General features: G+C 44.7%; 3 protein-coding genes across 4 annotated transcripts; all 3 read left to right on the top strand.

Moving 5' to 3' along the window:
• The first annotated feature begins 556 nt into the window (after nucleotides 1-556).
• Nucleotides 557-5,752, top strand: LOC145957904 (uncharacterized). Its single transcript, XM_083074332.1, has one exon. The coding sequence runs from the start codon at nucleotides 557-559 to the stop codon at nucleotides 5,750-5,752; it is 5,196 nt and encodes a 1,731-aa protein (XP_082930458.1).
• A 5,797-nt stretch (nucleotides 5,753-11,549) lies between these two features.
• Nucleotides 11,550-16,745, top strand: LOC145957903 (uncharacterized). Its single transcript, XM_083074331.1, has one exon. It carries the CDS (start codon nucleotides 11,550-11,552, stop codon nucleotides 16,743-16,745), a length of 5,196 nt encoding a protein of 1,731 aa, XP_082930457.1.
• A 5,894-nt stretch (nucleotides 16,746-22,639) lies between these two features.
• LOC109791047 (calcium uniporter protein 3, mitochondrial) lies at nucleotides 22,640-26,886 on the top strand. 2 transcript variants are annotated; one of them, XM_020350299.3, is made up of 3 exons: nucleotides 22,640-23,219; nucleotides 23,529-23,581; nucleotides 26,135-26,276. In XM_020350299.3, exons 1-3 carry the CDS (start codon nucleotides 22,704-22,706, stop codon nucleotides 26,136-26,138), a joined length of 573 nt encoding a protein of 190 aa, XP_020205888.1. In that variant the 5' UTR covers nucleotides 22,640-22,703; the 3' UTR covers nucleotides 26,139-26,276. The 2 variants fall into 2 exon arrangements, with proteins under 2 accessions (XP_020205888.1, XP_020205887.1); XM_020350298.3 differs by lacking the exon at nucleotides 23,529-23,581 and having other exon boundaries at nucleotides 22,641-23,219; nucleotides 26,135-26,886.
• Nucleotides 26,887-27,151: the final 265 nt, after the last annotated feature.

Genomic DNA, 27,151 nt, shown 5'->3' with positions numbered 1-27,151 from the left:
GTAGTTTTAAAGTAAAATTAATTATAAAATACACATAAAAATATGAATTATTAAAATTGACATAATATTAAAAAATAATAACACATTATTAAAATTATAATTAAAAACTTTTCAATTTTTTAAAAAAAGTTACTTACATTTATGTAAAAAAAAAAATGGTATATATATTTTTTATTTACTTACATTTACATGAGCATATTTTGATTTTAACGTAATACATAATTGTATTATTTTTTTAAATTAAACAATAAAAAATATATCTAATAATATGTTATTGTTAAAATATACATATAAAAAAAATTCCATACAAGAGACGGATGAATCAACTAGTTTGAATAATCTAAGATAAGTTAGATTTGAATTTTTAAAATTTGGTATGCGGATAAAACTAAAAATCAAACCTAAAATCTTAAACATGTACAACAGGATGCTAAAAACTACATGATTCAAACTCAAAGATTTAATAATCAACTAGTTATCTAATATTGTTTTACCGTGGGGCCACGGTAAAACTTTTCCTACGCCCCAAGAAATACAGAAAGACCTACACTTTACCATGGCGAGAGGCGGCAACAACAGCAATTCACAACCCCCTACCATGGAGGAGATGATGGCCATGATCAATGGCCTACGGGAGGATAATGCACGATCCAGGGAGAGAGAGGAGGCCATTCAGCGCGAAAACGAGGAGATCAGGAGGCGAGCGGATGAGTTACAGGCCAGGATAGAAGCCAACACCAGAGCGTTGGAGGAGGATGTCATGCAGGAAGTCCCAAGGGATTTTCGGCCTTTCTCGGAGGCCATAGAGGCTGAGGCCATCCCCAGGGATCATCGGATACCGCAGGTCGAACCTTTTGATGGATCACAGGATCCCAGTCAACATCTAACAGATTTCCGAGCTCAGATGCTGATTTGCGGAGGGAGCATGGAAGTCCGTTGCAAACTGTTCATGGGTACGCTTAAAAAGGCGGCGCTCGATTGGTTTAGTAGCCTCCCCGACCGATCCATCATCGACTTTGACGTTTTCAGTCGGCTGTTTATGGCTCAATTCGCTGCCAATAAGAAGAAGCCACCGATCACGTCGGATTTATTTGACCTTAAGCAGCAACGGGAGGAGTCATTGAAGGATTTTCTGCAGAGATTCAATGAGGTGGCTCTGAAGATAGCATCCTTGGATGAGAGAATGGCGGTCATCGCCTTCCAGAAGGGTTTGCGGTCTGGAGCGTTCGACATTGCGCTCGAGAGAGCTAACTGTCAAACAATGTCGGAGGTAAGGGCTTTTGCTTTAAGCCACATCAAGACGGAAGAAAACCAGATCATAAAGAGGGCAGCCGAGAACCGAGAGGCAGGGGGCAGTAATAAGGAGAGTAACAAGCATCTCCGACCGCGGTCGGACTGGAATAAGCGAAGCGATCGCTACAACGCAAAGGAGGGTAACTATCGGCAGTCCGATCATATCAGTCGCCCAAAGGCCGAATGGTCACGAAGCAAGGAGGAGGAGAAGTTTACGCCACTTAATGTTCCCAGGCGACACATTCTGCATGACGTAAATAGTGCGTCATTATTTGACTTCCCAGAGGCAACTGACCGGCAGTTGGGGCCCTACAAAACTGACTGGTGTGAGTTTCATCGGGCTCATGGACACAAGACGGAGAATTGTTTCGTTCTTGGGAGGCAAATTGAGCGCCTTATCAAGGAGGGTCGGTTGAAAGAGTTTATTGCAGGAAAGAAGGGTGAGAGCTCGTCCGACAGGCGACATAGGCAGGAGGGAGAAGACAACAGGAGAGGAAGACGCGAGGGGAGGTCTCCCCCGAGAGACCCCCCGCAAAAATCTAAGGAGGCTCACCAGCAAGCCATTCATGGAGACTTCAACACCATAGCAGGGGGATTTGCTGGTGGAGGCTCGACTTCTGCGGCAAGGAAGAGGTACTCTCGGTCAGTACTGTCGGTCTCCGAGTTGCCGAGACCCTCCCGATCAGCCATCACGTTCTCGGACGCCGACTTTGAGGGTGTATCTCCCCACGAGGATGACCCCATAGTCGTCTCGGCAATCGTCATGGGGTACAACGTGAAACGAGTGTTAGTGGACCAAGGCAGTTCGGCGGATATAATGTTTTGGGAAGCTTTCGTCGGGATGAAGATTCCGACTGATCGTCTCATGCCGTACGCAGGTACGTTGGTTGGTTTTGCAGGTGATCAGGTAATAGCCAGGGGATACGCCGACTTGGAGACAACGTTCGGCCAGGGAGACAATATGAAAACTGTCACTATCCGATATCTGGTGGTAAACGCTCAATCATCTTACAGCATACTAGTCGGTAGACCAACACTAAATAAGTTGGGAGCGGTCGTCTCCACGCCTCATTTGAAGCTGAAGTACCCTTTGCCCAGCGGAAAGGTGGGTGTCGTCTGCGTCGATCAAGATGTAGCGAGGAAATGCTACGAAGACAGTTTGAGGGCGAGGCGACAACTATATGTGACACAGGTTGATCGGGGTGTTCAGTCAATAGAGTTGGATCCGAGAATGAATCATTTCGATACCCGACCAGCCCCAGCGGAAGATGTAAAGAAGGTTACCCTGGCCGAGGGGAAAATCGTCAAGATTGGTGTATCTCTAAACAAGGAAGACGAGGAAGGTCTAGTCACCGTGCTAAAGAGAAACATATCGGCCTTCGCGTGGAGTGTCGGGGATATGCCGGGCATTGATCCCGATTTCTTATGTCACCACCTCATGGTCGACCCCAAGGCGAAGCCCGTGATCCAGAAAAGGCGAAAGTTTGGAGAAGACAAAAGGAAGGCCATAGTGGAGGAGACAAGAAAATTGATGGCAGCTGGTCATATTCGGGAAATCCAATACCCGACGTGGCTGGCGAACGTAGTGATGGTACGAAAGAGTAATGGAAGTTGGAGGATGTGTACCGACTTCACTGACCTAAACAAAGCTTGCCCGAAAGACTCATACCCACTCCCCAACATAGACTGCCTGGTCGACGGCGCCTCGGGGTACGAGCTGTTAAGTTTCATGGACGCCTACTCCGGTTACAATCAAATCCGAATGCACCCAGCTGATGAGGACAAAACGGCCTTCATAGCCGATCAGGCTACTTGTTGTTACAGGGTCATGCCTTTTGGTTTGAAGAACGCGGGAGCGACATACCAGCGGCTCATGGACAAAGTCCTGGCAAAGCAGCTGGGAAGGAACGTTGAGGCATACGTGGACGATATGGTGGTAAAGTCGGACAGCTTCTCTCGGCATTACGCCGACTTGCAAGAGAGCTTCGACACTTTAGCGCGTTATCAACTCAAGTTGAATCCCGCGAAGTGCTCCTTCGGCGTCCAAGCAGGAAAGTTCCTCGGTTTCCTGCTGACCCATCGTGGTATTGAGGCAAATCCCGAGAAGTGTTCCGCGATCATCAATATGAGAAGTCCGGCGACGGTAAAAGAGGTCCAGCAGTTGACAGGAAGGATGGCTTCCCTCTCTCGGTTCCTCTCCAAGGCGGCGGATAAATCGCTGCCTTTGTTCCAGTGCTTGAGGAAGAACAACCGCTTTGCATGGACAGATGAATGTGAAAAAGCGTTCGGTGAACTCAAACAGTCTCTCACCTCGCCACCAATACTCTCTAAACCGCAAGCCGGTCTCCCTTTACTGATGTATTTGTCGGCATCTGATAGCGCCATCAGTGCAGTCTTAGTACAAGAAAGAGGTAGTTCTCAATTGCCTATTTATTTTATTAGCAGGGTGTTGCAAGGCGCGGAGACTCGTTACCAAAAGATGGAGAAGCTAGCCCTCGCGATACTGGTTACAGCACGCAAACTGAGACATTACTTCCAGAGTTACGAGGTGGTAGTTCGAACAGATCACCCGATTAGGCAAATATTGCAGAAGCCCGACCTGGCAGGAAGGATGATGAAGTGGTCCGTGGAGTTGTCGGAGCATTCCATCAAGTACGAACCGAGAGGAGCAATCAAAGCTCAGGCGCTGGCTGACTTCGTAATGGAACTAACCTCACCAGTGGGGGAAGTTCGAACTGAAGACACACAGTGGATCCTGTCGGTAGATGGAGCCTCGAACCTTGGAGGAAGTGGAGCGGGGATTGTCTTGGAAGGACCGGGAGGAATTTTGTTGGAACAGTCATTGCGATTTGAGTTCCGGGCAAGCAATAACCAGGCCGAGTATGAAGCATTGTTGGCCGGAATGACATTGGCGAAGGAAATGGGGGCGACAAGCTTATCAGCACGAAGTGACTCCCAATTAATCACAGGACAGGTAGCCGGCACCTTCCAAGCAAAGGACCCTCAACTGGCCAAATACCTGGAGAAGGTTAAGCACCTTTCGGAAAATTTCCGAGAATTCACACTTAACCATGTACCACGAGAGCAAAACTCCAGGGCCGACCTGCTCTCCAAGCTTGCAAGCACAAAGAAACCAGGAGCTACTCGGTCAGTCATCCAAGAAACGCTGTCACGGCCGAGCATAAACGAGGCGCAAGGAAATATCCTATTCATCCAGGAAGAGCTAAATTCTTGGATGGCACCATACATTGCATATCTGACTCGGGGGGAACTACCGGAAGACAAAAAGGAGGCATCGTTAGTGCAAAGGGAGTCGGCCAGGTTCGTTGTCATCAACGAAAGGCTGTACCGAAGGGGCTTTAGCTCTCCTCTCCTGAGGTGTTTGACCACGTCGCAAGCGCAGAGGGTGATGGACGAGGTACATAGTGGTATGTGCGGCAGTCATATCGGAGGCCGAGCTCTAGTGTACAAGGTCGCCCGCGCAGGTTACTTCTGGCCATCTTTGAGAAATGACTGCGTCAACTGGGTCCAGAAATGTGATGGATGCCAAAGACATGCTACCCTGCACCATTCCCCCGCCGAGCGACTACATTCGATCCTGTCTCCTTGGCCTTTCCACAAATGGGGGATTGACATTCTCGGTCCATTTCCGATCGCTGTGAGGCAACTGAAATTTTTGATAGTAGCAGTAGACTACTTTAGCAAATGGATCGAGGCGGAACCGGTTGCAACCATCTCAGCAGAAAAGGTCAGAGCATTTCTTTGGAAGAATGTGGTGTGCAGATATGGAGTCCCTCAGATGCTTGTTTCCGATAACGGGACACAGTTTGCAAGCGCGAGAGTTCGTGATTTTTGTAAAGAGGTCGGAATCAGAATGGCATTCACGTCCGTCGAACACCCTCAATCTAACGGCCAGGCCGAGTCGGCCAACAAGGTAATCCTCTCAGGCTTGAAGAAACGTGTACAAGACTCAGGCGCTTCATGGGTGGAAGAGCTTCCCCGAGTACTTTGGTCGTACCACACGACTGTTCACTCAACGACCCAAGATACCCCCTTCAATCTGGTATACGGAACCGACGCCATGATCCCGATTGAAATTGCAGAGCCTTCAGTACGCACTACCGCTTTTTCTGAAGAAGAATCTGACCAGGGAAGACGAATTGATTTAGACCTGATCGAAGAAACAAGAGAAAGAGCAAGAATAAATCAAGTAGCGGCGCAGAGAAGAGCAGCCTTCAAGTACAACACTAAGGTAAACCCAAGAGATTTTGTCGTAGGCGACCTAGTTTTGAGGCGCGCTCAAATTACACAGATGAAAAACAAACTATCGCCTAAATGGGTTGGCCCTTACAAGATTGATGATGTGGTCGGCAAAGGGGCCTACCGACTTAGAACTTTGGATGGAGGCAGGATACCGAGAACGTGGAATGCTGCAAACCTACGCTTCTATTATAGCTAGACTTTTCTCCCCCTTTGTATTAGGTGCACTCTTTTCCTAACTCAGTATTTTTTCCCCGTAAAAATATGAGGGGTTTTTGCTGAGGAGGTTTTTAATGAGGCACCACCCTCCCCAATTCTAATAAATGTCATCTGACTGTTTCCTTTTCATGAGCTTTTTCTCTTTACATGGATAAAAACTCGTGATTGTCGGCAAAAGTCCGACTGGGCGAGTATAAATAACTTGAAGAACTCGTGATTGTCGGCAAAAGTCCGACTGGACGAGTATAAATAACTTGAAGAACTCGTGATTGCCGGCAATAGCCCGGCTGGGCGAGTATAAATAACTCGATTGAAAAAACTCGTGATTGTCGGCAATAGTCCGGCTGGGCGAGTATAAATAACTCGATTGAAAAAACTCGTGATTGTCGGCAATAGTCCGGCTGGGCGAGTATAAATAACTCGATTGAAAAAACTCGTGATTGTCGGCAAAAGTCCGACTGGGCGAGTATAAATAACTCGATTGAAAAAACTCGTGATTGTCGGCAAAAGTCCGACTGGACGAGTATAAATAACTTGAAGAACTCGTGATTGTCGGCAAAAGTCCGACTGGGCGAGTATAAATAACTCGATTGAAAAAACTCGTGATTGTCGGCAAAAGTCCGACTGGGCGAGTATAAATAACTCGATTGAAAAAACTCGTGATTGTCGGCAAAAGTCCGGCTGGGCGAGTATAAATAACTCGATTGAAAAAACTCGTGATTGTCGGCAAAAGTCCGACTGGGCGAGTATAAATAACTCGATTCAAAAAACTCGTGATTGTCGGCAAAAGTCCGACTGGACGAGTATAAATAACTTGAAGAACTCGTGATTGTCGGCAAAAGTCCGACTGGGCGAGTATAAATAACTCGATTGAAAAAACTCGTGATTGTCGGCAAAAGTCCGACTGGGCGAGTATAAATAACTCGATTGAAAAAACTCGTGATTGTCGGCAAAAGTCCGACTGGGCGAGTATAAATAACTCGATTGAAAAAACTCGTGATTGTCGGCAAAAGTCCGACTGGACGAGTATAAATAACTCGATTGAAAAAACTCGTGATTGTTGGTTAAGTTCCGACTAGGCGAGTATAAATAACCCAGAACGAGCAGTTCACACAAATCAGTGACAACAATGAATCAGTGCTTAGTTGTAGGTTCAAATTACCACGACTACAGCTTAAAGTTTTTATAACAAGAAATGCTTTAGAAGTACTCCTACTTTGAAAATACTGATCGACCACCGATTGCAAGTCATCTGAATCCACGGACCAAGATTAACATCAACCTCGGCCCCCTCGCATGATTAGGGTGGTATATAGGAACGGGTAGTTCAATCAATACATTCAAGTTTAATACTTAGTTTAATTTCTGATGTTTATGGTCGGTATTTGGACGACCAGTATTCTCAACTGTGTTTTTCATTTAAGTAAATTACCGGCGTATTCAGTCGGTATTGGGACGACTAGGTAAATTTACTCGGTATTTGGACGACTCGGTGATTTTACAAATATTTACCCTAGTCGGTTTGCTGGCGATTAGACGGAAAATTCAATTTTTAACTTAGAAAAATATTTGCATCTACCCTAGTCGGATTTTTGGCGATTAGATAATTTAGATAGTTGATTCAAACTCGAGGTTGTCTACTCGGCATTTGGACGACTAGGTAATTTTACTCGGTATTTGGACGATTAAACTCGTTGAAATTCAATTTTTAACTTAGAAAAAATACTTGCATCTTTCCGAGTCGGTTTTTTGACGATTAGATAGTTTGAAAGTTGATTCAAACTTGGAGTTTTCTACTCGGCATTTGGACGACTAGGTAATTTTACTCGGTATTTGGACGATTAAACTCGTTGAAATTCAATTTTTAACTTAGAAAAAATACTTGCATCTTTCCGAGTCGGTTTTTTGACGATTAAACTCGTTGAAATTCAATTTTTAACTTAGAAAAAATACTTGCATCTTTCCGAGTCGGTTTTTTGACGATTAGATAGTTTGAAAGTTGATTCAAACTTGGAGTTTTCTACTCGGCATTTGGACGACTAGGTAAATTTACTCGGTATTTGGACGACTCGGTGATTTTACAGTTATTTACCCTAGTCGGTTTGCTGGCGATTAGACGGAAAATTCAATTTTTAACTTAGAAAAATATTTGCATCTACCCTAGTCGGATTTTTGGCGATTAGATAATTTAGATAGTTGATTCAAACTCGAGGTTGTCTACTCGGCATTTGGACGACTAGGTAATTTTACTCGGTATTTGGACGATTAAACTCGTTGAAATTCAATTTTTAACTTAGAAAAAATACTTGCATCTTTCCGAGTCGGTTTTTTGACGATTAAACTCGTTGAAATTCAATTTTTAACTTAGAAAAAATACTTGCATCTTTCCAAGTCGTTTTTTTGGCGATTAAATTCGTTGAAATTCAATTTTTAACTTAGAAATTGTACACAGTATATAAAGAACGAAGCAAGTTCTTGAAACACGAAAGTCAAAATGGTTACACGTTTAAGAAACACGAAATTAAACAAGTGCAAAAAAGACAAGTGCAAAAAGCAGGAAAGTGCAACATAGACTTAATCATCCTCGGGAGGATCCACAAGTTGCCCATCGACAATCTCTTTGAAGTAGCCCATGCCCCCGATATCGAGATCGGTATACAGAATTTTTATTTGGGAAGTCGCCGCGTCGAAGCCTTGAACATATTTCTTCATAGAATCCACCTTTGCGGCTTCAAGGTCATTCTCGAGTTTCTCGACTTCCAGCTTCGCCAAAGACAAGTCGTTCTCGAAGACACTCGCGGCATCGGCTGATTTATCTCGAGCTAGGCGCGTCTCGGCCAACTCGTTCTCCAGCGCCACCTTCTCGGCGAGCCATGCTTGCTTCTCATCTTCGAACGTACGGCGACCTTCCAGTAACCTATCTCGCTCACTAGACACCCACTTGCACTCGGATTTGCTCTTGTTCAAATCATCCTCCAAGGATGTGATCCTTTTCCCCTGCAACTTAGTCTCCCTCACTAAGCCGCGAATTTTGTCCTCGTTGATCAACGAAAGAGCAGAGAGACGATTTGTAAGTGACTCGACCCCCTTGGCAATGGTAAAAGCACTCATTTTTTCCAAGTCGCCTCGGTCGCCCTCAAGCCAGTCGGTATTTCGAAGGTGCGCGCTATGATTAAACTTCTCATCCCAGAAAGAGGGGAGGTCGCTGCGACCAGCCCCATGGTCAACTGGTTCCCAATTTTCGCCAAGACATACACTCACGGTCCTCTCGGCAGATTGAACTTCCGTATCGCCCTTGTCCATCTCCGCGGCTACGACCGTCTCAAGGTTAACTACCGATATAGGTTTGTCGGCTTCGCGGCGACGCTTCTGCGGGTTCTCGCCAGCAGTTCTCGACTTCCCCACTGGACTATCGGTCTCCGCCACCTTCTCGGTCGCCGACTCATCCACCGCAGAAGCTTGGAGCCCCTTTTGTCGTTTCCAGAGTTTCATCATTTCCCGATTGCTCATGCTCGCCATTTTCGCTACAAGACATAAACAAATTATGATAAAAGTACAGGTTTAAACAGACAAAAGGAATTCTCAACATTCAAAGCGACATTATACCTATATATATTTTCAATTCTTGAGGCCTACTCTCTAGGTCTAGGAGTTTCCCAGTGTTGAAAAAGGTTTTCAAATCTTCAATTTTCTTAATGTCGGCCTGATCGCTCTCGGAAAGCTTCTTGGAATCTAGTCCACCAAATGCTATTGTTCCCCGATTCCAATACAAAGGAAACCCTTCGAACACACTCTCATGACCCGGTATACTACGCACTCGGAAAAATGATTTCTTGAAATCCTTGTAGGATGACTGAAACAATGACAACAAACCCCGACCTGACACTCCGCTAACGGACACCCAGCTCGTACGTTTGCTAACCCTACTCTCAAAAAAGTAGAAAAACTTATCTGCAGTCGGAATTATCCCGATCCCCTCACACAAAATCTCAAAACCCCGTACAAAAGCCCAACTATTTGGGTGTAGTTGGGTTGGGGCGACATTCAAAGCTCGAAGTACCCCTTTTTCACAGTCGGTTAGGGGCCATCTCACTCTAATCTTAGAAATGAGAGTGGTGTAACAAAAGGTAAATTTTTCGGTTGGGGGAGGACAAATGCATACTGGTTCCTTATCAACACAAGGCTCACACGCGACCACTTCATCCCCACCCCGGCAAACTACATAGTCTCTACAGAAGCTATCCATGGCTTCGCAGGAATTTATCAAAGATTCGCATTTCAATGCATCATCCTTAACCCATCCATATAATTCCCCATAAATCGCGTTAGCCATTGTGAATATAACCTTAGTTTTAACCTAAAACTTAAAGGCTTGCAAGAAAAATCCACTAAGAGGGTAAAATAAATACGAGCGTACCTAAAGGTTTCCTCTCACAACTCCACCTACCAAAAGAGGGGCACAAAACCACCGCCAGCCGCCGTAGATTAGAACGGAGGAGAAAGCCACCACCGGAGGAAGAAAAGCTATGGAAAGGGAAATGCAAAATTTTAACAACATAAGGGGCCACCCCTATTTATAGCAACGAAGGGCCGTGTGTGAGGAGGTACTCCCAAGAGTCACAACGCGCATGAAAAAATACGCTCAAGAGTCACGAAGCGCGTGGGACGTTTTGGCATTTAATATTTCGTGATAAATGCTGCCACGTGGCACCACCTTTACTAACGCCTCTGCAACGCCGGCTTCGCAATAAATGCATGTCCCACCTCGAGTAAGGTGAAGAGACATGACTTGTCAGACCATATGTACCGTCTCGGCTATTGGCCGAGACGTTCTCTCAATTTATGTTCGGAACGACTCAAGTGTGCCATCCAGGTAATGGCCCGACTTGATCTCTTTTGGATCGGATGCCGCTTGGCCCACGACCGAGTTCATCTCTCCGATCGACTCGCCCCTAACCCAACTCCACTCGCCTATAAGGAGGGTCACTCGGTTTTTTGCCTGATGGGATCTTTGGAAACATGTGACAACTCGACTTCAAGCCCTCTCGCCTCATGAGGCTCAGAGCTGAAGGGCAAGTGGACCGTTCAGGTCGTTTTCCGACCTGATTCCCTTCTCGGTCATAGGACGTTAGCGACCCTTCTCTTGGCAAATAACCGACCAGGTGGCCATGTCTTGAGCCCTATCGCCTTTTAGGCTCAGGGCTGAAGGGCAAGTGGACTGTCCAGGTCGTAATCCGACTAGCACATCGTCTAGGCAAAAACCCGACTAGCACATCGTCTAGGCAAAAAACCACCGACTAGCACATCGTCTAGGTAAAAACCCGACCAGCACATTGTCTAGGTAAAGACCCGACTGGACCTTCTACTCGTCTAACTCCCGACTGGACCGTCACGGGGTGTGGCGACTCGGCTATAACGCCAAATTACATGCACCCGAGAGGGGATACGCCTTTTTTCCCGATAGGTCCTCTTGTAAAGGCATTCTCGGAAAAATACCGATTTGGAAAACAACCACTCACTCCCTTGGCTTCAGGATAAGAGCGGTTAAGGAGAATCCCGAAAATCGCGGGGTCCACGAAGCCCATAAACACAAAAGTATAAAACCTAGAACCCTAGAGCTAGGACGACAGATTACACTTTTGAATGCTCTGGCTTCGCGGCTTGACCTAGAGAAAACCCTAGTTCGTCCCGTGGCCGGAACATTTTGGCGCCCACCGTGGGGCCACGGTAAAACTTTTCCTACGCCCCAAGAAATACAGAAAGACCTACACTTTACCATGGCGAGAGGCGGCAACAACAGCAATTCACAACCCCCTACCATGGAGGAGATGATGGCCATGATCAATGGCCTACGGGAGGATAATGCACGATCCAGGGAGAGAGAGGAGGCCATTCAGCGCGAAAACGAGGAGATCAGGAGGCGAGCGGATGAGTTACAGGCCAGGATAGAAGCCAACACCAGAGCGTTGGAGGAGGATGTCATGCAGGAAGTCCCAAGGGATTTTCGGCCTTTCTCGGAGGCCATAGAGGCTGAGGCCATCCCCAGGGATCATCGGATACCGCAGGTCGAACCTTTTGATGGATCACAGGATCCCAGTCAACATCTAACAGATTTCCGAGCTCAGATGCTGATTTGCGGAGGGAGCATGGAAGTCCGTTGCAAACTGTTCATGGGTACGCTTAAAAAGGCGGCGCTCGATTGGTTTAGTAGCCTCCCCGACCGATCCATCATCGACTTTGACGTTTTCAGTCGGCTGTTTATGGCTCAATTCGCTGCCAATAAGAAGAAGCCACCGATCACGTCGGATTTATTTGACCTTAAGCAGCAACGGGAGGAGTCATTGAAGGATTTTCTGCAGAGATTCAATGAGGTGGCTCTGAAGATAGCATCCTTGGATGAGAGAATGGCGGTCATCGCCTTCCAGAAGGGTTTGCGGTCTGGAGCGTTCGACATTGCGCTCGAGAGAGCTAACTGTCAAACAATGTCGGAGGTAAGGGCTTTTGCTTTAAGCCACATCAAGACGGAAGAAAACCAGATCATAAAGAGGGCAGCCGAGAACCGAGAGGCAGGGGGCAGTAATAAGGAGAGTAACAAGCATCTCCGACCGCGGTCGGACTGGAATAAGCGAAGCGATCGCTACAACGCAAAGGAGGGTAACTATCGGCAGTCCGATCATATCAGTCGCCCAAAGGCCGAATGGTCACGAAGCAAGGAGGAGGAGAAGTTTACGCCACTTAATGTTCCCAGGCGACACATTCTGCATGACGTAAATAGTGCGTCATTATTTGACTTCCCAGAGGCAACTGACCGGCAGTTGGGGCCCTACAAAACTGACTGGTGTGAGTTTCATCGGGCTCATGGACACAAGACGGAGAATTGTTTCGTTCTTGGGAGGCAAATTGAGCGCCTTATCAAGGAGGGTCGGTTGAAAGAGTTTATTGCAGGAAAGAAGGGTGAGAGCTCGTCCGACAGGCGACATAGGCAGGAGGGAGAAGACAACAGGAGAGGAAGACGCGAGGGGAGGTCTCCCCCGAGAGACCCCCCGCAAAAATCTAAGGAGGCTCACCAGCAAGCCATTCATGGAGACTTCAACACCATAGCAGGGGGATTTGCTGGTGGAGGCTCGACTTCTGCGGCAAGGAAGAGGTACTCTCGGTCAGTACTGTCGGTCTCCGAGTTGCCGAGACCCTCCCGATCAGCCATCACGTTCTCGGACGCCGACTTTGAGGGTGTATCTCCCCACGAGGATGACCCCATAGTCGTCTCGGCAATCGTCATGGGGTACAACGTGAAACGAGTGTTAGTGGACCAAGGCAGTTCGGCGGATATAATGTTTTGGGAAGCTTTCGTCGGGATGAAGATTCCGACTGATCGTCTCATGCCGTACGCAGGTACGTTGGTTGGTTTTGCAGGTGATCAGGTAATAGCCAGGGGATACGCCGACTTGGAGACAACGTTCGGCCAGGGAGACAATATGAAAACTGTCACTATCCGATATCTGGTGGTAAACGCTCAATCATCTTACAGCATACTAGTCGGTAGACCAACACTAAATAAGTTGGGAGCGGTCGTCTCCACGCCTCATTTGAAGCTGAAGTACCCTTTGCCCAGCGGAAAGGTGGGTGTCGTCTGCGTCGATCAAGATGTAGCGAGGAAATGCTACGAAGACAGTTTGAGGGCGAGGCGACAACTATATGTGACACAGGTTGATCGGGGTGTTCAGTCAATAGAGTTGGATCCGAGAATGAATCATTTCGATACCCGACCAGCCCCAGCGGAAGATGTAAAGGAGGTTACCCTGGCCGAGGGGAAAATCGTCAAGATTGGTGTATCTCTAAACAAGGAAGACGAGGAAGGTCTAGTCACCGTGCTAAAGAGAAACATATCGGCCTTCGCGTGGAGTGTCGGGGATATGCCGGGCATTGATCCCGATTTCTTATGTCACCACCTCATGGTCGACCCCAAGGCGAAGCCCGTGATCCAGAAAAGGCGAAAGTTTGGAGAAGACAAAAGGAAGGCCATAGTGGAGGAGACAAGAAAATTGATGGCAGCTGGTCATATTCGGGAAATCCAATACCCGACGTGGCTGGCGAACGTAGTGATGGTACGAAAGAGTAATGGAAGTTGGAGGATGTGTACCGACTTCACTGACCTAAACAAAGCTTGCCCGAAAGACTCATACCCACTCCCCAACATAGACTGCCTGGTCGACGGCGCCTCGGGGTACGAGCTGTTAAGTTTCATGGACGCCTACTCCGGTTACAATCAAATCCGAATGCACCCAGCTGATGAGGACAAAACGGCCTTCATAGCCGATCAGGCTACTTGTTGTTACAGGGTCATGCCTTTTGGTTTGAAGAACGCGGGAGCGACATACCAGCGGCTCATGGACAAAGTCCTGGCAAAGCAGCTGGGAAGGAACGTTGAGGCATACGTGGACGATATGGTGGTAAAGTCGGACAGCTTCTCTCGGCATTACGCCGACTTGCAAGAGAGCTTCGACACTTTAGCGCGTTATCAACTCAAGTTGAATCCCGCGAAGTGCTCCTTCGGCGTCCAAGCAGGAAAGTTCCTCGGTTTCCTGCTGACCCATCGTGGTATTGAGGCAAATCCCGAGAAGTGTTCCGCGATCATCAATATGAGAAGTCCGGCGACGGTAAAAGAGGTCCAGCAGTTGACAGGAAGGATGGCTTCCCTCTCTCGGTTCCTCTCCAAGGCGGCGGATAAATCGCTGCCTTTGTTCCAGTGCTTGAGGAAGAACAACCGCTTTGCATGGACAGATGAATGTGAAAAAGCGTTCGGTGAACTCAAACAGTCTCTCACCTCGCCACCAATACTCTCTAAACCGCAAGCCGGTCTCCCTTTACTGATGTATTTGTCGGCATCTGATAGCGCCATCAGTGCAGTCTTAGTACAAGAAAGAGGTAGTTCTCAATTGCCTATTTATTTTATTAGCAGGGTGTTGCAAGGCGCGGAGACTCGTTACCAAAAGATGGAGAAGCTAGCCCTCGCGATACTGGTTACAGCACGCAAACTGAGACATTACTTCCAGAGTTACGAGGTGGTAGTTCGAACAGATCACCCGATTAGGCAAATATTGCAGAAGCCCGACCTGGCAGGAAGGATGATGAAGTGGTCCGTGGAGTTGTCGGAGCATTCCATCAAGTACGAACCGAGAGGAGCAATCAAAGCTCAGGCGCTGGCTGACTTCGTAATGGAACTAACCTCACCAGTGGGGGAAGTTCGAACTGAAGACACACAGTGGATCCTGTCGGTAGATGGAGCCTCGAACCTTGGAGGAAGTGGAGCGGGGATTGTCTTGGAAGGACCGGGAGGAATTTTGTTGGAACAGTCATTGCGATTTGAGTTCCGGGCAAGCAATAACCAGGCCGAGTATGAAGCATTGTTGGCCGGAATGACATTGGCGAAGGAAATGGGGGCGACAAGCTTATCAGCACGAAGTGACTCCCAATTAATCACAGGACAGGTAGCCGGCACCTTCCAAGCAAAGGACCCTCAACTGGCCAAATACCTGGAGAAGGTTAAGCACCTTTCGGAAAATTTCCGAGAATTCACACTTAACCATGTACCACGAGAGCAAAACTCCAGGGCCGACCTGCTCTCCAAGCTTGCAAGCACAAAGAAACCAGGAGCTACTCGGTCAGTCATCCAAGAAACGCTGTCACGGCCGAGCATAAACGAGGCGCAAGGAAATATCCTATTCATCCAGGAAGAGCTAAATTCTTGGATGGCACCATACATTGCATATCTGACTCGGGGGGAACTACCGGAAGACAAAAAGGAGGCATCGTTAGTGCAAAGGGAGTCGGCCAGGTTCGTTGTCATCAACGAAAGGCTGTACCGAAGGGGCTTTAGCTCTCCTCTCCTGAGGTGTTTGACCACGTCGCAAGCGCAGAGGGTGATGGACGAGGTACATAGTGGTATGTGCGGCAGTCATATCGGAGGCCGAGCTCTAGTGTACAAGGTCGCCCGCGCAGGTTACTTCTGGCCATCTTTGAGAAATGACTGCGTCAACTGGGTCCAGAAATGTGATGGATGCCAAAGACATGCTACCCTGCACCATTCCCCCGCCGAGCGACTACATTCGATCCTGTCTCCTTGGCCTTTCCACAAATGGGGGATTGACATTCTCGGTCCATTTCCGATCGCTGTGAGGCAACTGAAATTTTTGATAGTAGCAGTAGACTACTTTAGCAAATGGATCGAGGCGGAACCGGTTGCAACCATCTCAGCAGAAAAGGTCAGAGCATTTCTTTGGAAGAATGTGGTGTGCAGATATGGAGTCCCTCAGATGCTTGTTTCCGATAACGGGACACAGTTTGCAAGCGCGAGAGTTCGTGATTTTTGTAAAGAGGTCGGAATCAGAATGGCATTCACGTCCGTCGAACACCCTCAATCTAACGGCCAGGCCGAGTCGGCCAACAAGGTAATCCTCTCAGGCTTGAAGAAACGTGTACAAGACTCAGGCGCTTCATGGGTGGAAGAGCTTCCCCGAGTACTTTGGTCGTACCACACGACTGTTCACTCAACGACCCAAGATACCCCCTTCAATCTGGTATACGGAACCGACGCCATGATCCCGATTGAAATTGCAGAGCCTTCAGTACGCACTACCGCTTTTTCTGAAGAAGAATCTGACCAGGGAAGACGAATTGATTTAGACCTGATCGAAGAAACAAGAGAAAGAGCAAGAATAAATCAAGTAGCGGCGCAGAGAAGAGCAGCCTTCAAGTACAACACTAAGGTAAACCCAAGAGATTTTGTCGTAGGCGACCTAGTTTTGAGGCGCGCTCAAATTACACAGATGAAAAACAAACTATCGCCTAAATGGGTTGGCCCTTACAAGATTGATGATGTGGTCGGCAAAGGGGCCTACCGACTTAGAACTTTGGATGGAGGCAGGATACCGAGAACGTGGAATGCTGCAAACCTACGCTTCTATTATAGCTAGACTTTTCTCCCCCTTTGTATTAGGTGCACTCTTTTCCTAACTCAGTATTTTTTCCCCGTAAAAATATGAGGGGTTTTTGCTGAGGAGGTTTTTAATGAGGCACCACCCTCCCCAATTCTAATAAATGTCATCTGACTGTTTCCTTTTCATGAGCTTTTTCTCTTTACATGGATAAAAACTCGTGATTGTCGGCAAAAGTCCGACTGGGCGAGTATAAATAACTTGAAGAACTCGTGATTGTCGGCAAAAGTCCGACTGGACGAGTATAAATAACTTGAAGAACTCGTGATTGCCGGCAATAGCCCGGCTGGGCGAGTATAAATAACTCGATTGAAAAAACTCGTGATTGTCGGCAATAGTCCGGCTGGGCGAGTATAAATAACTCGATTGAAAAAACTCGTGATTGTCGGCAATAGTCCGGCTGGGCGAGTATAAATAACTCGATTGAAAAAACTCGTGATTGTCGGCAAAAGTCCGACTGGGCGAGTATAAATAACTCGATTGAAAAAACTCGTGATTGTCGGCAAAAGTCCGACTGGACGAGTATAAATAACTTGAAGAACTCGTGATTGTCGGCAAAAGTCCGACTGGGCGAGTATAAATAACTCGATTGAAAAAACTCGTGATTGTCGGCAAAAGTCCGACTGGGCGAGTATAAATAACTCGATTGAAAAAACTCGTGATTGTCGGCAAAAGTCCGGCTGGGCGAGTATAAATAACTCGATTGAAAAAACTCGTGATTGTCGGCAAAAGTCCGACTGGGCGAGTATAAATAACTCGATTCAAAAAACTCGTGATTGTCGGCAAAAGTCCGACTGGACGAGTATAAATAACTTGAAGAACTCGTGATTGTCGGCAAAAGTCCGACTGGGCGAGTATAAATAACTCGATTGAAAAAACTCGTGATTGTCGGCAAAAGTCCGACTGGGCGAGTATAAATAACTCGATTGAAAAAACTCGTGATTGTCGGCAAAAGTCCGACTGGGCGAGTATAAATAACTCGATTGAAAAAACTCGTGATTGTCGGCAAAAGTCCGACTGGACGAGTATAAATAACTCGATTGAAAAAACTCGTGATTGTTGGTTAAGTTCCGACTAGGCGAGTATAAATAACCCAGAACGAGCAGTTCACACAAATCAGTGACAACAATGAATCAGTGCTTAGTTGTAGGTTCAAATTACCACGACTACAGCTTAAAGTTTTTATAACAAGAAATGCTTTAGAAGTACTCCTACTTTGAAAATACTGATCGACCACCGATTGCAAGTCATCTGAATCCACGGACCAAGATTAACATCAACCTCGGCCCCCTCGCATGATTAGGGTGGTATATAGGAACGGGTAGTTCAATCAATACATTCAAGTTTAATACTTAGTTTAATTTCTGATGTTTATGGTCGGTATTTGGACGACCAGTATTCTCAACTGTGTTTTTCATTTAAGTAAATTACCGGCGTATTCAGTCGGTATTGGGACGACTAGGTAAATTTACTCGGTATTTGGACGACTCGGTGATTTTACAAATATTTACCCTAGTCGGTTTGCTGGCGATTAGACGGAAAATTCAATTTTTAACTTAGAAAAATATTTGCATCTACCCTAGTCGGATTTTTGGCGATTAGATAATTTAGATAGTTGATTCAAACTCGAGGTTGTCTACTCGGCATTTGGACGACTAGGTAATTTTACTCGGTATTTGGACGATTAAACTCGTTGAAATTCAATTTTTAACTTAGAAAAAATACTTGCATCTTTCCGAGTCGGTTTTTTGACGATTAAACTCGTTGAAATTCAATTTTTAACTTAGAAAAAATACTTGCATCTTTCCAAGTCGTTTTTTTGGCGATTAAATTCGTTGAAATTCAATTTTTAACTTAGAAATTGTACACAGTATATAAAGAACGAAGCAAGTTCTTGAAACACGAAAGTCAAAATGGTTACACGTTTAAGAAACACGAAATTAAACAAGTGCAAAAAAGACAAGTGCAAAAAGCAGGAAAGTGCAACATAGACTTAATCATCCTCGGGAGGATCCACAAGTTGCCCATCGACAATCTCTTTGAAGTAGCCCATGCCCCCGATATCGAGATCGGTATACAGAATTTTTATTTGGGAAGTCGCCGCGTCGAAGCCTTGAACATATTTCTTCATAGAATCCACCTTTGCGGCTTCAAGGTCATTCTCGAGTTTCTCGACTTCCAGCTTCGCCAAAGACAAGTCGTTCTCGAAGACACTCGCGGCATCGGCTGATTTATCTCGAGCTAGGCGCGTCTCGGCCAACTCGTTCTCCAGCGCCACCTTCTCGGCGAGCCATGCTTGCTTCTCATCTTCGAACGTACGGCGACCTTCCAGTAACCTATCTCGCTCACTAGACACCCACTTGCACTCGGATTTGCTCTTGTTCAAATCATCCTCCAAGGATGTGATCCTTTTCCCCTGCAACTTAGTCTCCCTCACTAAGCCGCGAATTTTGTCCTCGTTGATCAACGAAAGAGCAGAGAGACGATTTGTAAGTGACTCGACCCCCTTGGCAATGGTAAAAGCACTCATTTTTTCCAAGTCGCCTCGGTCGCCCTCAAGCCAGTCGGTATTTCGAAGGTGCGCGCTATGATTAAACTTCTCATCCCAGAAAGAGGGGAGGTCGCTGCGACCAGCCCCATGGTCAACTGGTTCCCAATTTTCGCCAAGACATACACTCACGGTCCTCTCGGCAGATTGAACTTCCGTATCGCCCTTGTCCATCTCCGCGGCTACGACCGTCTCAAGGTTAACTACCGATATAGGTTTGTCGGCTTCGCGGCGACGCTTCTGCGGGTTCTCGCCAGCAGTTCTCGACTTCCCCACTGGACTATCGGTCTCCGCCACCTTCTCGGTCGCCGACTCATCCACCGCAGAAGCTTGGAGCCCCTTTTGTCGTTTCCAGAGTTTCATCATTTCCCGATTGCTCATGCTCGCCATTTTCGCTACAAGACATAAACAAATTATGATAAAAGTACAGGTTTAAACAGACAAAAGGAATTCTCAACATTCAAAGCGACATTATACCTATATATATTTTCAATTCTTGAGGCCTACTCTCTAGGTCTAGGAGTTTCCCAGTGTTGAAAAAGGTTTTCAAATCTTCAATTTTCTTAATGTCGGCCTGATCGCTCTCGGAAAGCTTCTTGGAATCTAGTCCACCAAATGCTATTGTTCCCCGATTCCAATACAAAGGAAACCCTTCGAACACACTCTCATGACCCGGTATACTACGCACTCGGAAAAATGATTTCTTGAAATCCTTGTAGGATGACTGAAACAATGACAACAAACCCCGACCTGACACTCCGCTAACGGACACCCAGCTCGTACGTTTGCTAACCCTACTCTCAAAAAAGTAGAAAAACTTATCTGCAGTCGGAATTATCCCGATCCCCTCACACAAAATCTCAAAACCCCGTACAAAAGCCCAACTATTTGGGTGTAGTTGGGTTGGGGCGACATTCAAAGCTCGAAGTACCCCTTTTTCACAGTCGGTTAGGGGCCATCTCACTCTAATCTTAGAAATGAGAGTGGTGTAACAAAAGGTAAATTTTTCGGTTGGGGGAGGACAAATGCATACTGGTTCCTTATCAACACAAGGCTCACACGCGACCACTTCATCCCCACCCCGGCAAACTACATAGTCTCTACAGAAGCTATCCATGGCTTCGCAGGAATTTATCAAAGATTCGCATTTCAATGCATCATCCTTAACCCATCCATATAATTCCCCATAAATCGCGTTAGCCATTGTGAATATAACCTTAGTTTTAACCTAAAACTTAAAGGCTTGCAAGAAAAATCCACTAAGAGGGTAAAATAAATACGAGCGTACCTAAAGGTTTCCTCTCACAACTCCACCTACCAAAAGAGGGGCACAAAACCACCGCCAGCCGCCGTAGATTAGAACGGAGGAGAAAGCCACCACCGGAGGAAGAAAAGCTATGGAAAGGGAAATGCAAAATTTTAACAACATAAGGGGCCACCCCTATTTATAGCAACGAAGGGCCGTGTGTGAGGAGGTACTCCCAAGAGTCACAACGCGCATGAAAAAATACGCTCAAGAGTCACGAAGCGCGTGGGACGTTTTGGCATTTAATATTTCGTGATAAATGCTGCCACGTGGCACCACCTTTACTAACGCCTCTGCAACGCCGGCTTCGCAATAAATGCATGTCCCACCTCGAGTAAGGTGAAGAGACATGACTTGTCAGACCATATGTACCGTCTCGGCTATTGGCCGAGACGTTCTCTCAATTTATGTTCGGAACGACTCAAGTGTGCCATCCAGGTAATGGCCCGACTTGATCTCTTTTGGATCGGATGCCGCTTGGCCCACGACCGAGTTCATCTCTCCGATCGACTCGCCCCTAACCCAACTCCACTCGCCTATAAGGAGGGTCACTCGGTTTTTTGCCTGATGGGATCTTTGGAAACATGTGACAACTCGACTTCAAGCCCTCTCGCCTCATGAGGCTCAGAGCTGAAGGGCAAGTGGACCGTTCAGGTCGTTTTCCGACCTGATTCCCTTCTCGGTCATAGGACGTTAGCGACCCTTCTCTTGGCAAATAACCGACCAGGTGGCCATGTCTTGAGCCCTATCGCCTTTTAGGCTCAGGGCTGAAGGGCAAGTGGACTGTCCAGGTCGTAATCCGACTAGCACATCGTCTAGGCAAAAACCCGACTAGCACATCGTCTAGGCAAAAAACCACCGACTAGCACATCGTCTAGGTAAAAACCCGACCAGCACATTGTCTAGGTAAAGACCCGACTGGACCTTCTACTCGTCTAACTCCCGACTGGACCGTCACGGGGTGTGGCGACTCGGCTATAACGCCAAATTACATGCACCCGAGAGGGGATACGCCTTTTTTCCCGATAGGTCCTCTTGTAAAGGCATTCTCGGAAAAATACCGATTTGGAAAACAACCACTCACTCCCTTGGCTTCAGGATAAGAGCGGTTAAGGAGAATCCCGAAAATCGCGGGGTCCACGAAGCCCATAAACACAAAAGTATAAAACCTAGAACCCTAGAGCTAGGACGACAGATTACACTTTTGAATGCTCTGGCTTCGCGGCTTGACCTAGAGAAAACCCTAGTTCGTCCCGTGGCCGGAACAATTTTCAATTAAGGTGACTCTACAACTTATGGGAACCAAGTCCGAATTCTGCAATATGATTAAAAATAAACAGCTAAGCTAAGACGGTCCTAAGCTAAGAGTCTAGATTTGCGTGGACGCAACCATTGATCGTTGGCGTAGCTACCACTCCCGCTAATTGTTTCTGGGTTCACCACCTCATTCCAATCTCCACCATGCAACGCATGCCTATTTTAGTATTCTAATTAATTCAACCCTCTTGCTTTATTATCTTTCCATTGGATCAGATAACGATGCCACCCTTTCCTTTCTTACTACCAAAAATAAATTAATAATCCTCTGCTCGCGAGTCCATGCTCCAACCTAGTCAGCATCCTCACCCAGTTCCCCTCTCTCTCTCTCTCTCTCCTAATATATATCCATCACACGGCTCACATTCGCTATCGACCTGGTCTTCACCCCTCATCCGAACACGTGTACACCACTCAACCCTGTGATCCTCTCATTCTTTAATATCAATTTATCGCTTCTCTCGCCACTACCCAAATTCTCGTGGCCCCCCTCCTCCCAACCACATGATGCTGACGAAATTCAGCACGTTCCGAGATTCCTCTCCATCTCCAATTCCAATTCAAAATCTCACCGACGATACCGCGACCAATTTCTCGCGTCTTTTTCATCACATTTACGACATGTCATAATACAAAAAAAAAAAAAAAAACAGAAAAATTCGACTTCCTCCGCTCATACGGGACACCTATAAATTAACTTCCCCCACACCTCTTTCACTTGAACCCACCAAAACGACACCAATTTTCTCTCTCTCTTCCTCCAATCATGGCGTTTAAGAAAACCCTAGCACAACGCCTCCTCAACATCACCAAAATCTCCACCAACTACCGCATTTCCGCTTCCTCCTCGCTCCGTTCTCCGATTCCGACGAAGCCCGACATTGCGCCGGATCCCGGAGACGGCGGAATCTTCCGCCGGTTCCTCCACAAGAGGGCGGTGTTTCGGCCGGAGCTCCGGCCGCCGGCTACCGATGACCTCCTCCAGAGGCTCCGCGAGATGGACATTGCTCGGAGCCGAATCCGATTGGACGGTCTCGCTCCGCCGGAGAGCGGAGGCGTGGCGGTGGAAGACGTGAGGAAGGTGCTGCGAGCGGCGCAAATCGAAGCGGTGAAATCGAAGCTGCGGAGGATTCCGCAGAGTTGCATAACGTATTCGGAGTTGGTTCGTCTGTGCAGTGAGAACTGTTCCGATGAGGATCAAGCGATGAACGTTGCGAAGATGCTCGACGATTCAGCGTCTGTGATTATAATAGGAGACGTCGTGTTCCTCAGACCTGAACAGGTTAATTTCTTTTCCTCTTTTTTTTTTTTAATTTTTTATTTTATTTTCAGTTTTAAATCTTAATTAAAATTATTGTTCTTCTATTGTTGTGTTGGGATGTTGTGTTTTAATGCGTGAGATGATACAGAGAGGGTGACGGTGGAGAATAAGATGTTAAGATCCCAGATAGGTTTCTGTTTCTGGCTTTCTATCGACCGGCGTATAAATTAATGAATTTAATTTAATTTAATTAATGTTAGGAAGTGTTTGTTTGTTTTGGAGGCCGAGAACTGATAAGGTTTTGTGGTGATTTGTTTTGTTTTTCCACAGGAATTTGAAAGTTTGTTGTTTGCAAACGTGTTAAGGATTCTACCTTTGAGATGGTAAATTTTGGGCTTTTTAATGGACCCGCAGAAAGCCCTTCTGCTTTCATACTCTCCTCCTTCTCCTCCTTTGGGGGATTTTTTTTTATAAAATCTTTTGCCTTTTTACTAATACAAAGGACGGTGCCTTTGATTTTCTATTTGGAATCTGTAAATTATAATTTGGATACAAATCTAAACTATAATTTTAAGATTTCAGAATACGTAATCAATTTGGCACCGTAATAGAAAGCGAGATTGGCCTGATTAGTCTATTGGGACCCAATCCCGTTGAAGGAGAGAAATTTTACCCTTTTACCATTTATTTATTTATAGAAGAAAAATACTTAATTTTTAGTTAGTGAATATATAAAAATATCTTTTATTATTACTGTTAGAAGAAAGAGAAAAAAGAGAGAGAGATAGAGAGACTCTGCAGCTTTCTACATTATTTTAAAATAAAATATATAATGAAAAGGAGAGAAATAGAAAGTTGAATATAAAGTAAAGATGTGCTCTTAATTCTATAATAATTAAAGGGAAAATATAAATTAAAAAGTGAAAATTAAAATGAAGTATTGTTTTTTAGTTTTCCAGATTATTCAAGTTAATTATACATTAATTTGCACTATTTATATTTAAACTATTTTTGTTAAAATGTTTTATAGATGCCAGTTGTACATAAATTCTGACATCTGTAAACACAATGTTTCCTGGAGATATGTCTTTTGTTAGAAAAAAAAAAAAGTTTAAAATTGGTGGAAGAGATTACAGGCTGGCAGGATAGAATGCAGTCTCAACAACCATTTAATTTCATGATTAAAGTAATTAAAGATTTTGTCTTTCTTATATATAAATTATATATGAAATCCAATGTTATCTTAAAGTTTAAAATATTGAATGATTATAGGAATGAAATGTAATAATAATTGCTGGTGAGCATAACATAATATTTATTAGTAGGGTCTTGAATAATTTTTTATAGATATCCCTAGTATAGATGATAATAATAAACGATTTAACAACCTACATACATGAAAAGGATAAATACTAAAACAATTTCCATTTTATAGAGACTGAGGTCTGATATGTGCCATGTGTTATTAAACTTAATTTTGAAAAAAAATTGAAATGATTACACAATTATTTTTGTTTTCATTGTAGAATTTTCAATTACAAAATGGTTTTGTAAATATAAAAATTGAATACTAAAGGAAGTTAAGATTAAACTACTACGTATATCAGATTTTAGATGGCAATTAATCTTTCGGTGGGATAAAAGTAATATATTATGCTATTAAGTATTAACTATGTTTTTGTATGGTTCTATGTCGAGAGACGGTGGTTTATGGGGAAAGCCGTGTTTTTTTTTTTTTTTTTTTTTGCGGTTCAAGTGGGTAGGCAGCTTTTCATAGATTTTAGAAATTTGGAATGTTAACAGTTACAAATTAATTTATGTCATCAGCAAAAATTTAGATAGCATTAAAATTAACTTATATATTTACCTTGGGATAAAAATAACATGCATTATGCCATTTTTTTTTTTGCTGAATATGCAGTATGCCAAGTAGCAACCTGTGTTGCATTATCTGTCTGATGTATCAGAAAAAAAGCAACCCGTGTTTGCATTGTTCTTTTGTCTTTTATTTCAATAAATGGGCGGTGGATAGTTGAAAAAGTCAGACTTATTTCGCGGTGCAAGTGGGTAGGGAGCTTTCATATTGGTTAGAAATTTGGGATGTTGACAAGCCATTAAAAATCAACTTATGTCATCAGGAAATTACAATAACATAAAAGTAACCTTTAAAGTGCTAAATAATACTTTTATTAAATGTTTTAGATCTTTATAAAGATGTTGATAATAGTTTCTAAAATAGGACAAACTTTATAGTTAGTATCATGCTATTCTTTTAGTTGTGATGTAATTAAATTTGGAGGTGTTAGACTATTAAAATTACAGCATCACTAATGAACAATTATGAATAGTTGTGAAAATAAAACTTTAGTTTTTATGTTTTATAAGATATTGATTATGCAGCATGTAATATTCTTATTAAATGTTTACATTTTCATTTATTTTTAACTTTTTAATTTGTTTCACCAGAATACTTGTTAATAAATCTTTTCTAGTTCTTCGGTTTAGTGAATCACAGTCCAAAATTTCATTGGAATGAGTGTAGTGAATCACAGTTCAAAATTTCATTGGAATGCGTGTTTATATTTATCTTGTGTCTCCAACAGAACTGCCTCTAAAAAAAATGAATAACTGTTAAAAAGTAAATACAAATAAACAAATAACAAGTTGCTCTTTTCTTTTGGGTGAAAAAGAATATGTCACTTCAATCTTTAGTTTTCGAATCTTTTGGGACACTGAATCGAATATTCCCATGTCCATTCCTGTAATATTTTTGTGACTGAAGTACAAGATATCTCCACTTGCGAACCCCGTGAAATTCATGTTCATAAAAAATGGGACTCGTGAAAAGAAGGATTTATATTTTCTTCATTAATTTCAATCCTAAAATATAAATTGAGCCTATTTTTTTTACCAAAACTATGAAACATGTGTTACAGGTAGCAAAAACCATCCAGGCTCTGTTCCCTATTCCAGGATCGAAGGTGCACGAGTCAGTAAGAAAGGAACTGGAAGAAATGGAGAAAAAGAAAACAACAATCGACAACAAAGCCAGCAAGTTGGTTCGACGAGAGCTCTGGGCCGGGTTAGGCTTCCTAATGGTGCAAACCGTAGCGTTCATGAGGCTCACATTTTGGGAGCTATCGTGGGACGTTATGGAACCCATTTGCTTCTACGTGACCTCGATGTACTTCATGGCTGGCTACACCTTCTTCCTCAGAACCTCCAAAGAGCCTTGCTTTGAAGGCTTCTACCAAAGCCGTTTCAGCACCCACCAGAAGCGTCTTATGAAGCTTCACAATTTTGACATCGCAAGGTACAATGAACTCAGGGCCTCTGCACCACCCTTGCCACCTTCGCCCGAATTCGATTCATCCAATATGGGTCACATATTGGACCAATTTCACACTAAATTGTAGTGTTGATCGTACATCAATCACTAATATTCTCATTCCGTAGAATAGTGACTAGATTATAATATCACAAATATCACCCCTTCTTCCCATTGCCCACATCATATTTTAGGGAACCATCCACCATACTCCATGCACCTTTTTTCTGATAACACTCAAAAACCATAGATAAAAAAAAAAATATAGTTTATGATTGCGGTGAGTTAGAATTAGGCGCGGCTTGGTGTACAATATATGCAGAGTGGTAATTTCAATTTTGTTTCTCCTTTTCCTTTTAAGGGACAACTTGGTATTACATAAAGGTTCACACAATGAGCGTGATTTTAAGGTGAAATAGAAGAAAAATAACATTAAATTTTAAGAAACAAATGTAAAATTGCATGTCAAGTTAAAAAACAGTGACAACGATGATCTAAATTTAGGCTGAAAATTTAATCTATAGAGAAAGTTAAAGTATGACACATAATATTATTTAAAGGATTGTTATTAATTGGTAAGTTTCTTAACGCTACAAAATATGAGAGCAAATACAGATTTATAGCC

Source organism: Cajanus cajan, chromosome 5, assembly GCF_000230855.2.
Source record: "Cajanus cajan strain Asha chromosome 5, NIPB_CcT2T_4, whole genome shotgun sequence".
NCBI classification, from domain to species: domain Eukaryota; kingdom Viridiplantae; phylum Streptophyta; class Magnoliopsida; order Fabales; family Fabaceae; genus Cajanus; species Cajanus cajan.
The sequence above is the reverse complement of the archived record's forward strand: the minus strand, read 5'-3'. Positions and strand labels throughout refer to the sequence as shown.

What these genes read in the sequence shown, in the direction of transcription:
- LOC145957904 (XM_083074332.1), top strand. Translation starts at nt 557, where the DNA reads ATGGCGAGAGGCGGCAACAACAGCAATTCACAACCCCCTACCATGGAG.
- LOC145957903 (XM_083074331.1), top strand. Translation starts at nt 11,550, where the DNA reads ATGGCGAGAGGCGGCAACAACAGCAATTCACAACCCCCTACCATGGAG.
- LOC109791047 (XM_020350298.3), top strand. Translation starts at nt 22,704, where the DNA reads ATGGCGTTTAAGAAAACCCTAGCACAACGCCTCCTCAACATCACCAAA. An exon ending in TGTTCCTCAGACCTGAACAG is followed by an intron (nt 23,220 to 26,134) that starts GTTAATTTCTTT and finishes CATGTGTTACAG; the next exon opens with GTAGCAAAAACCATCCAGGC.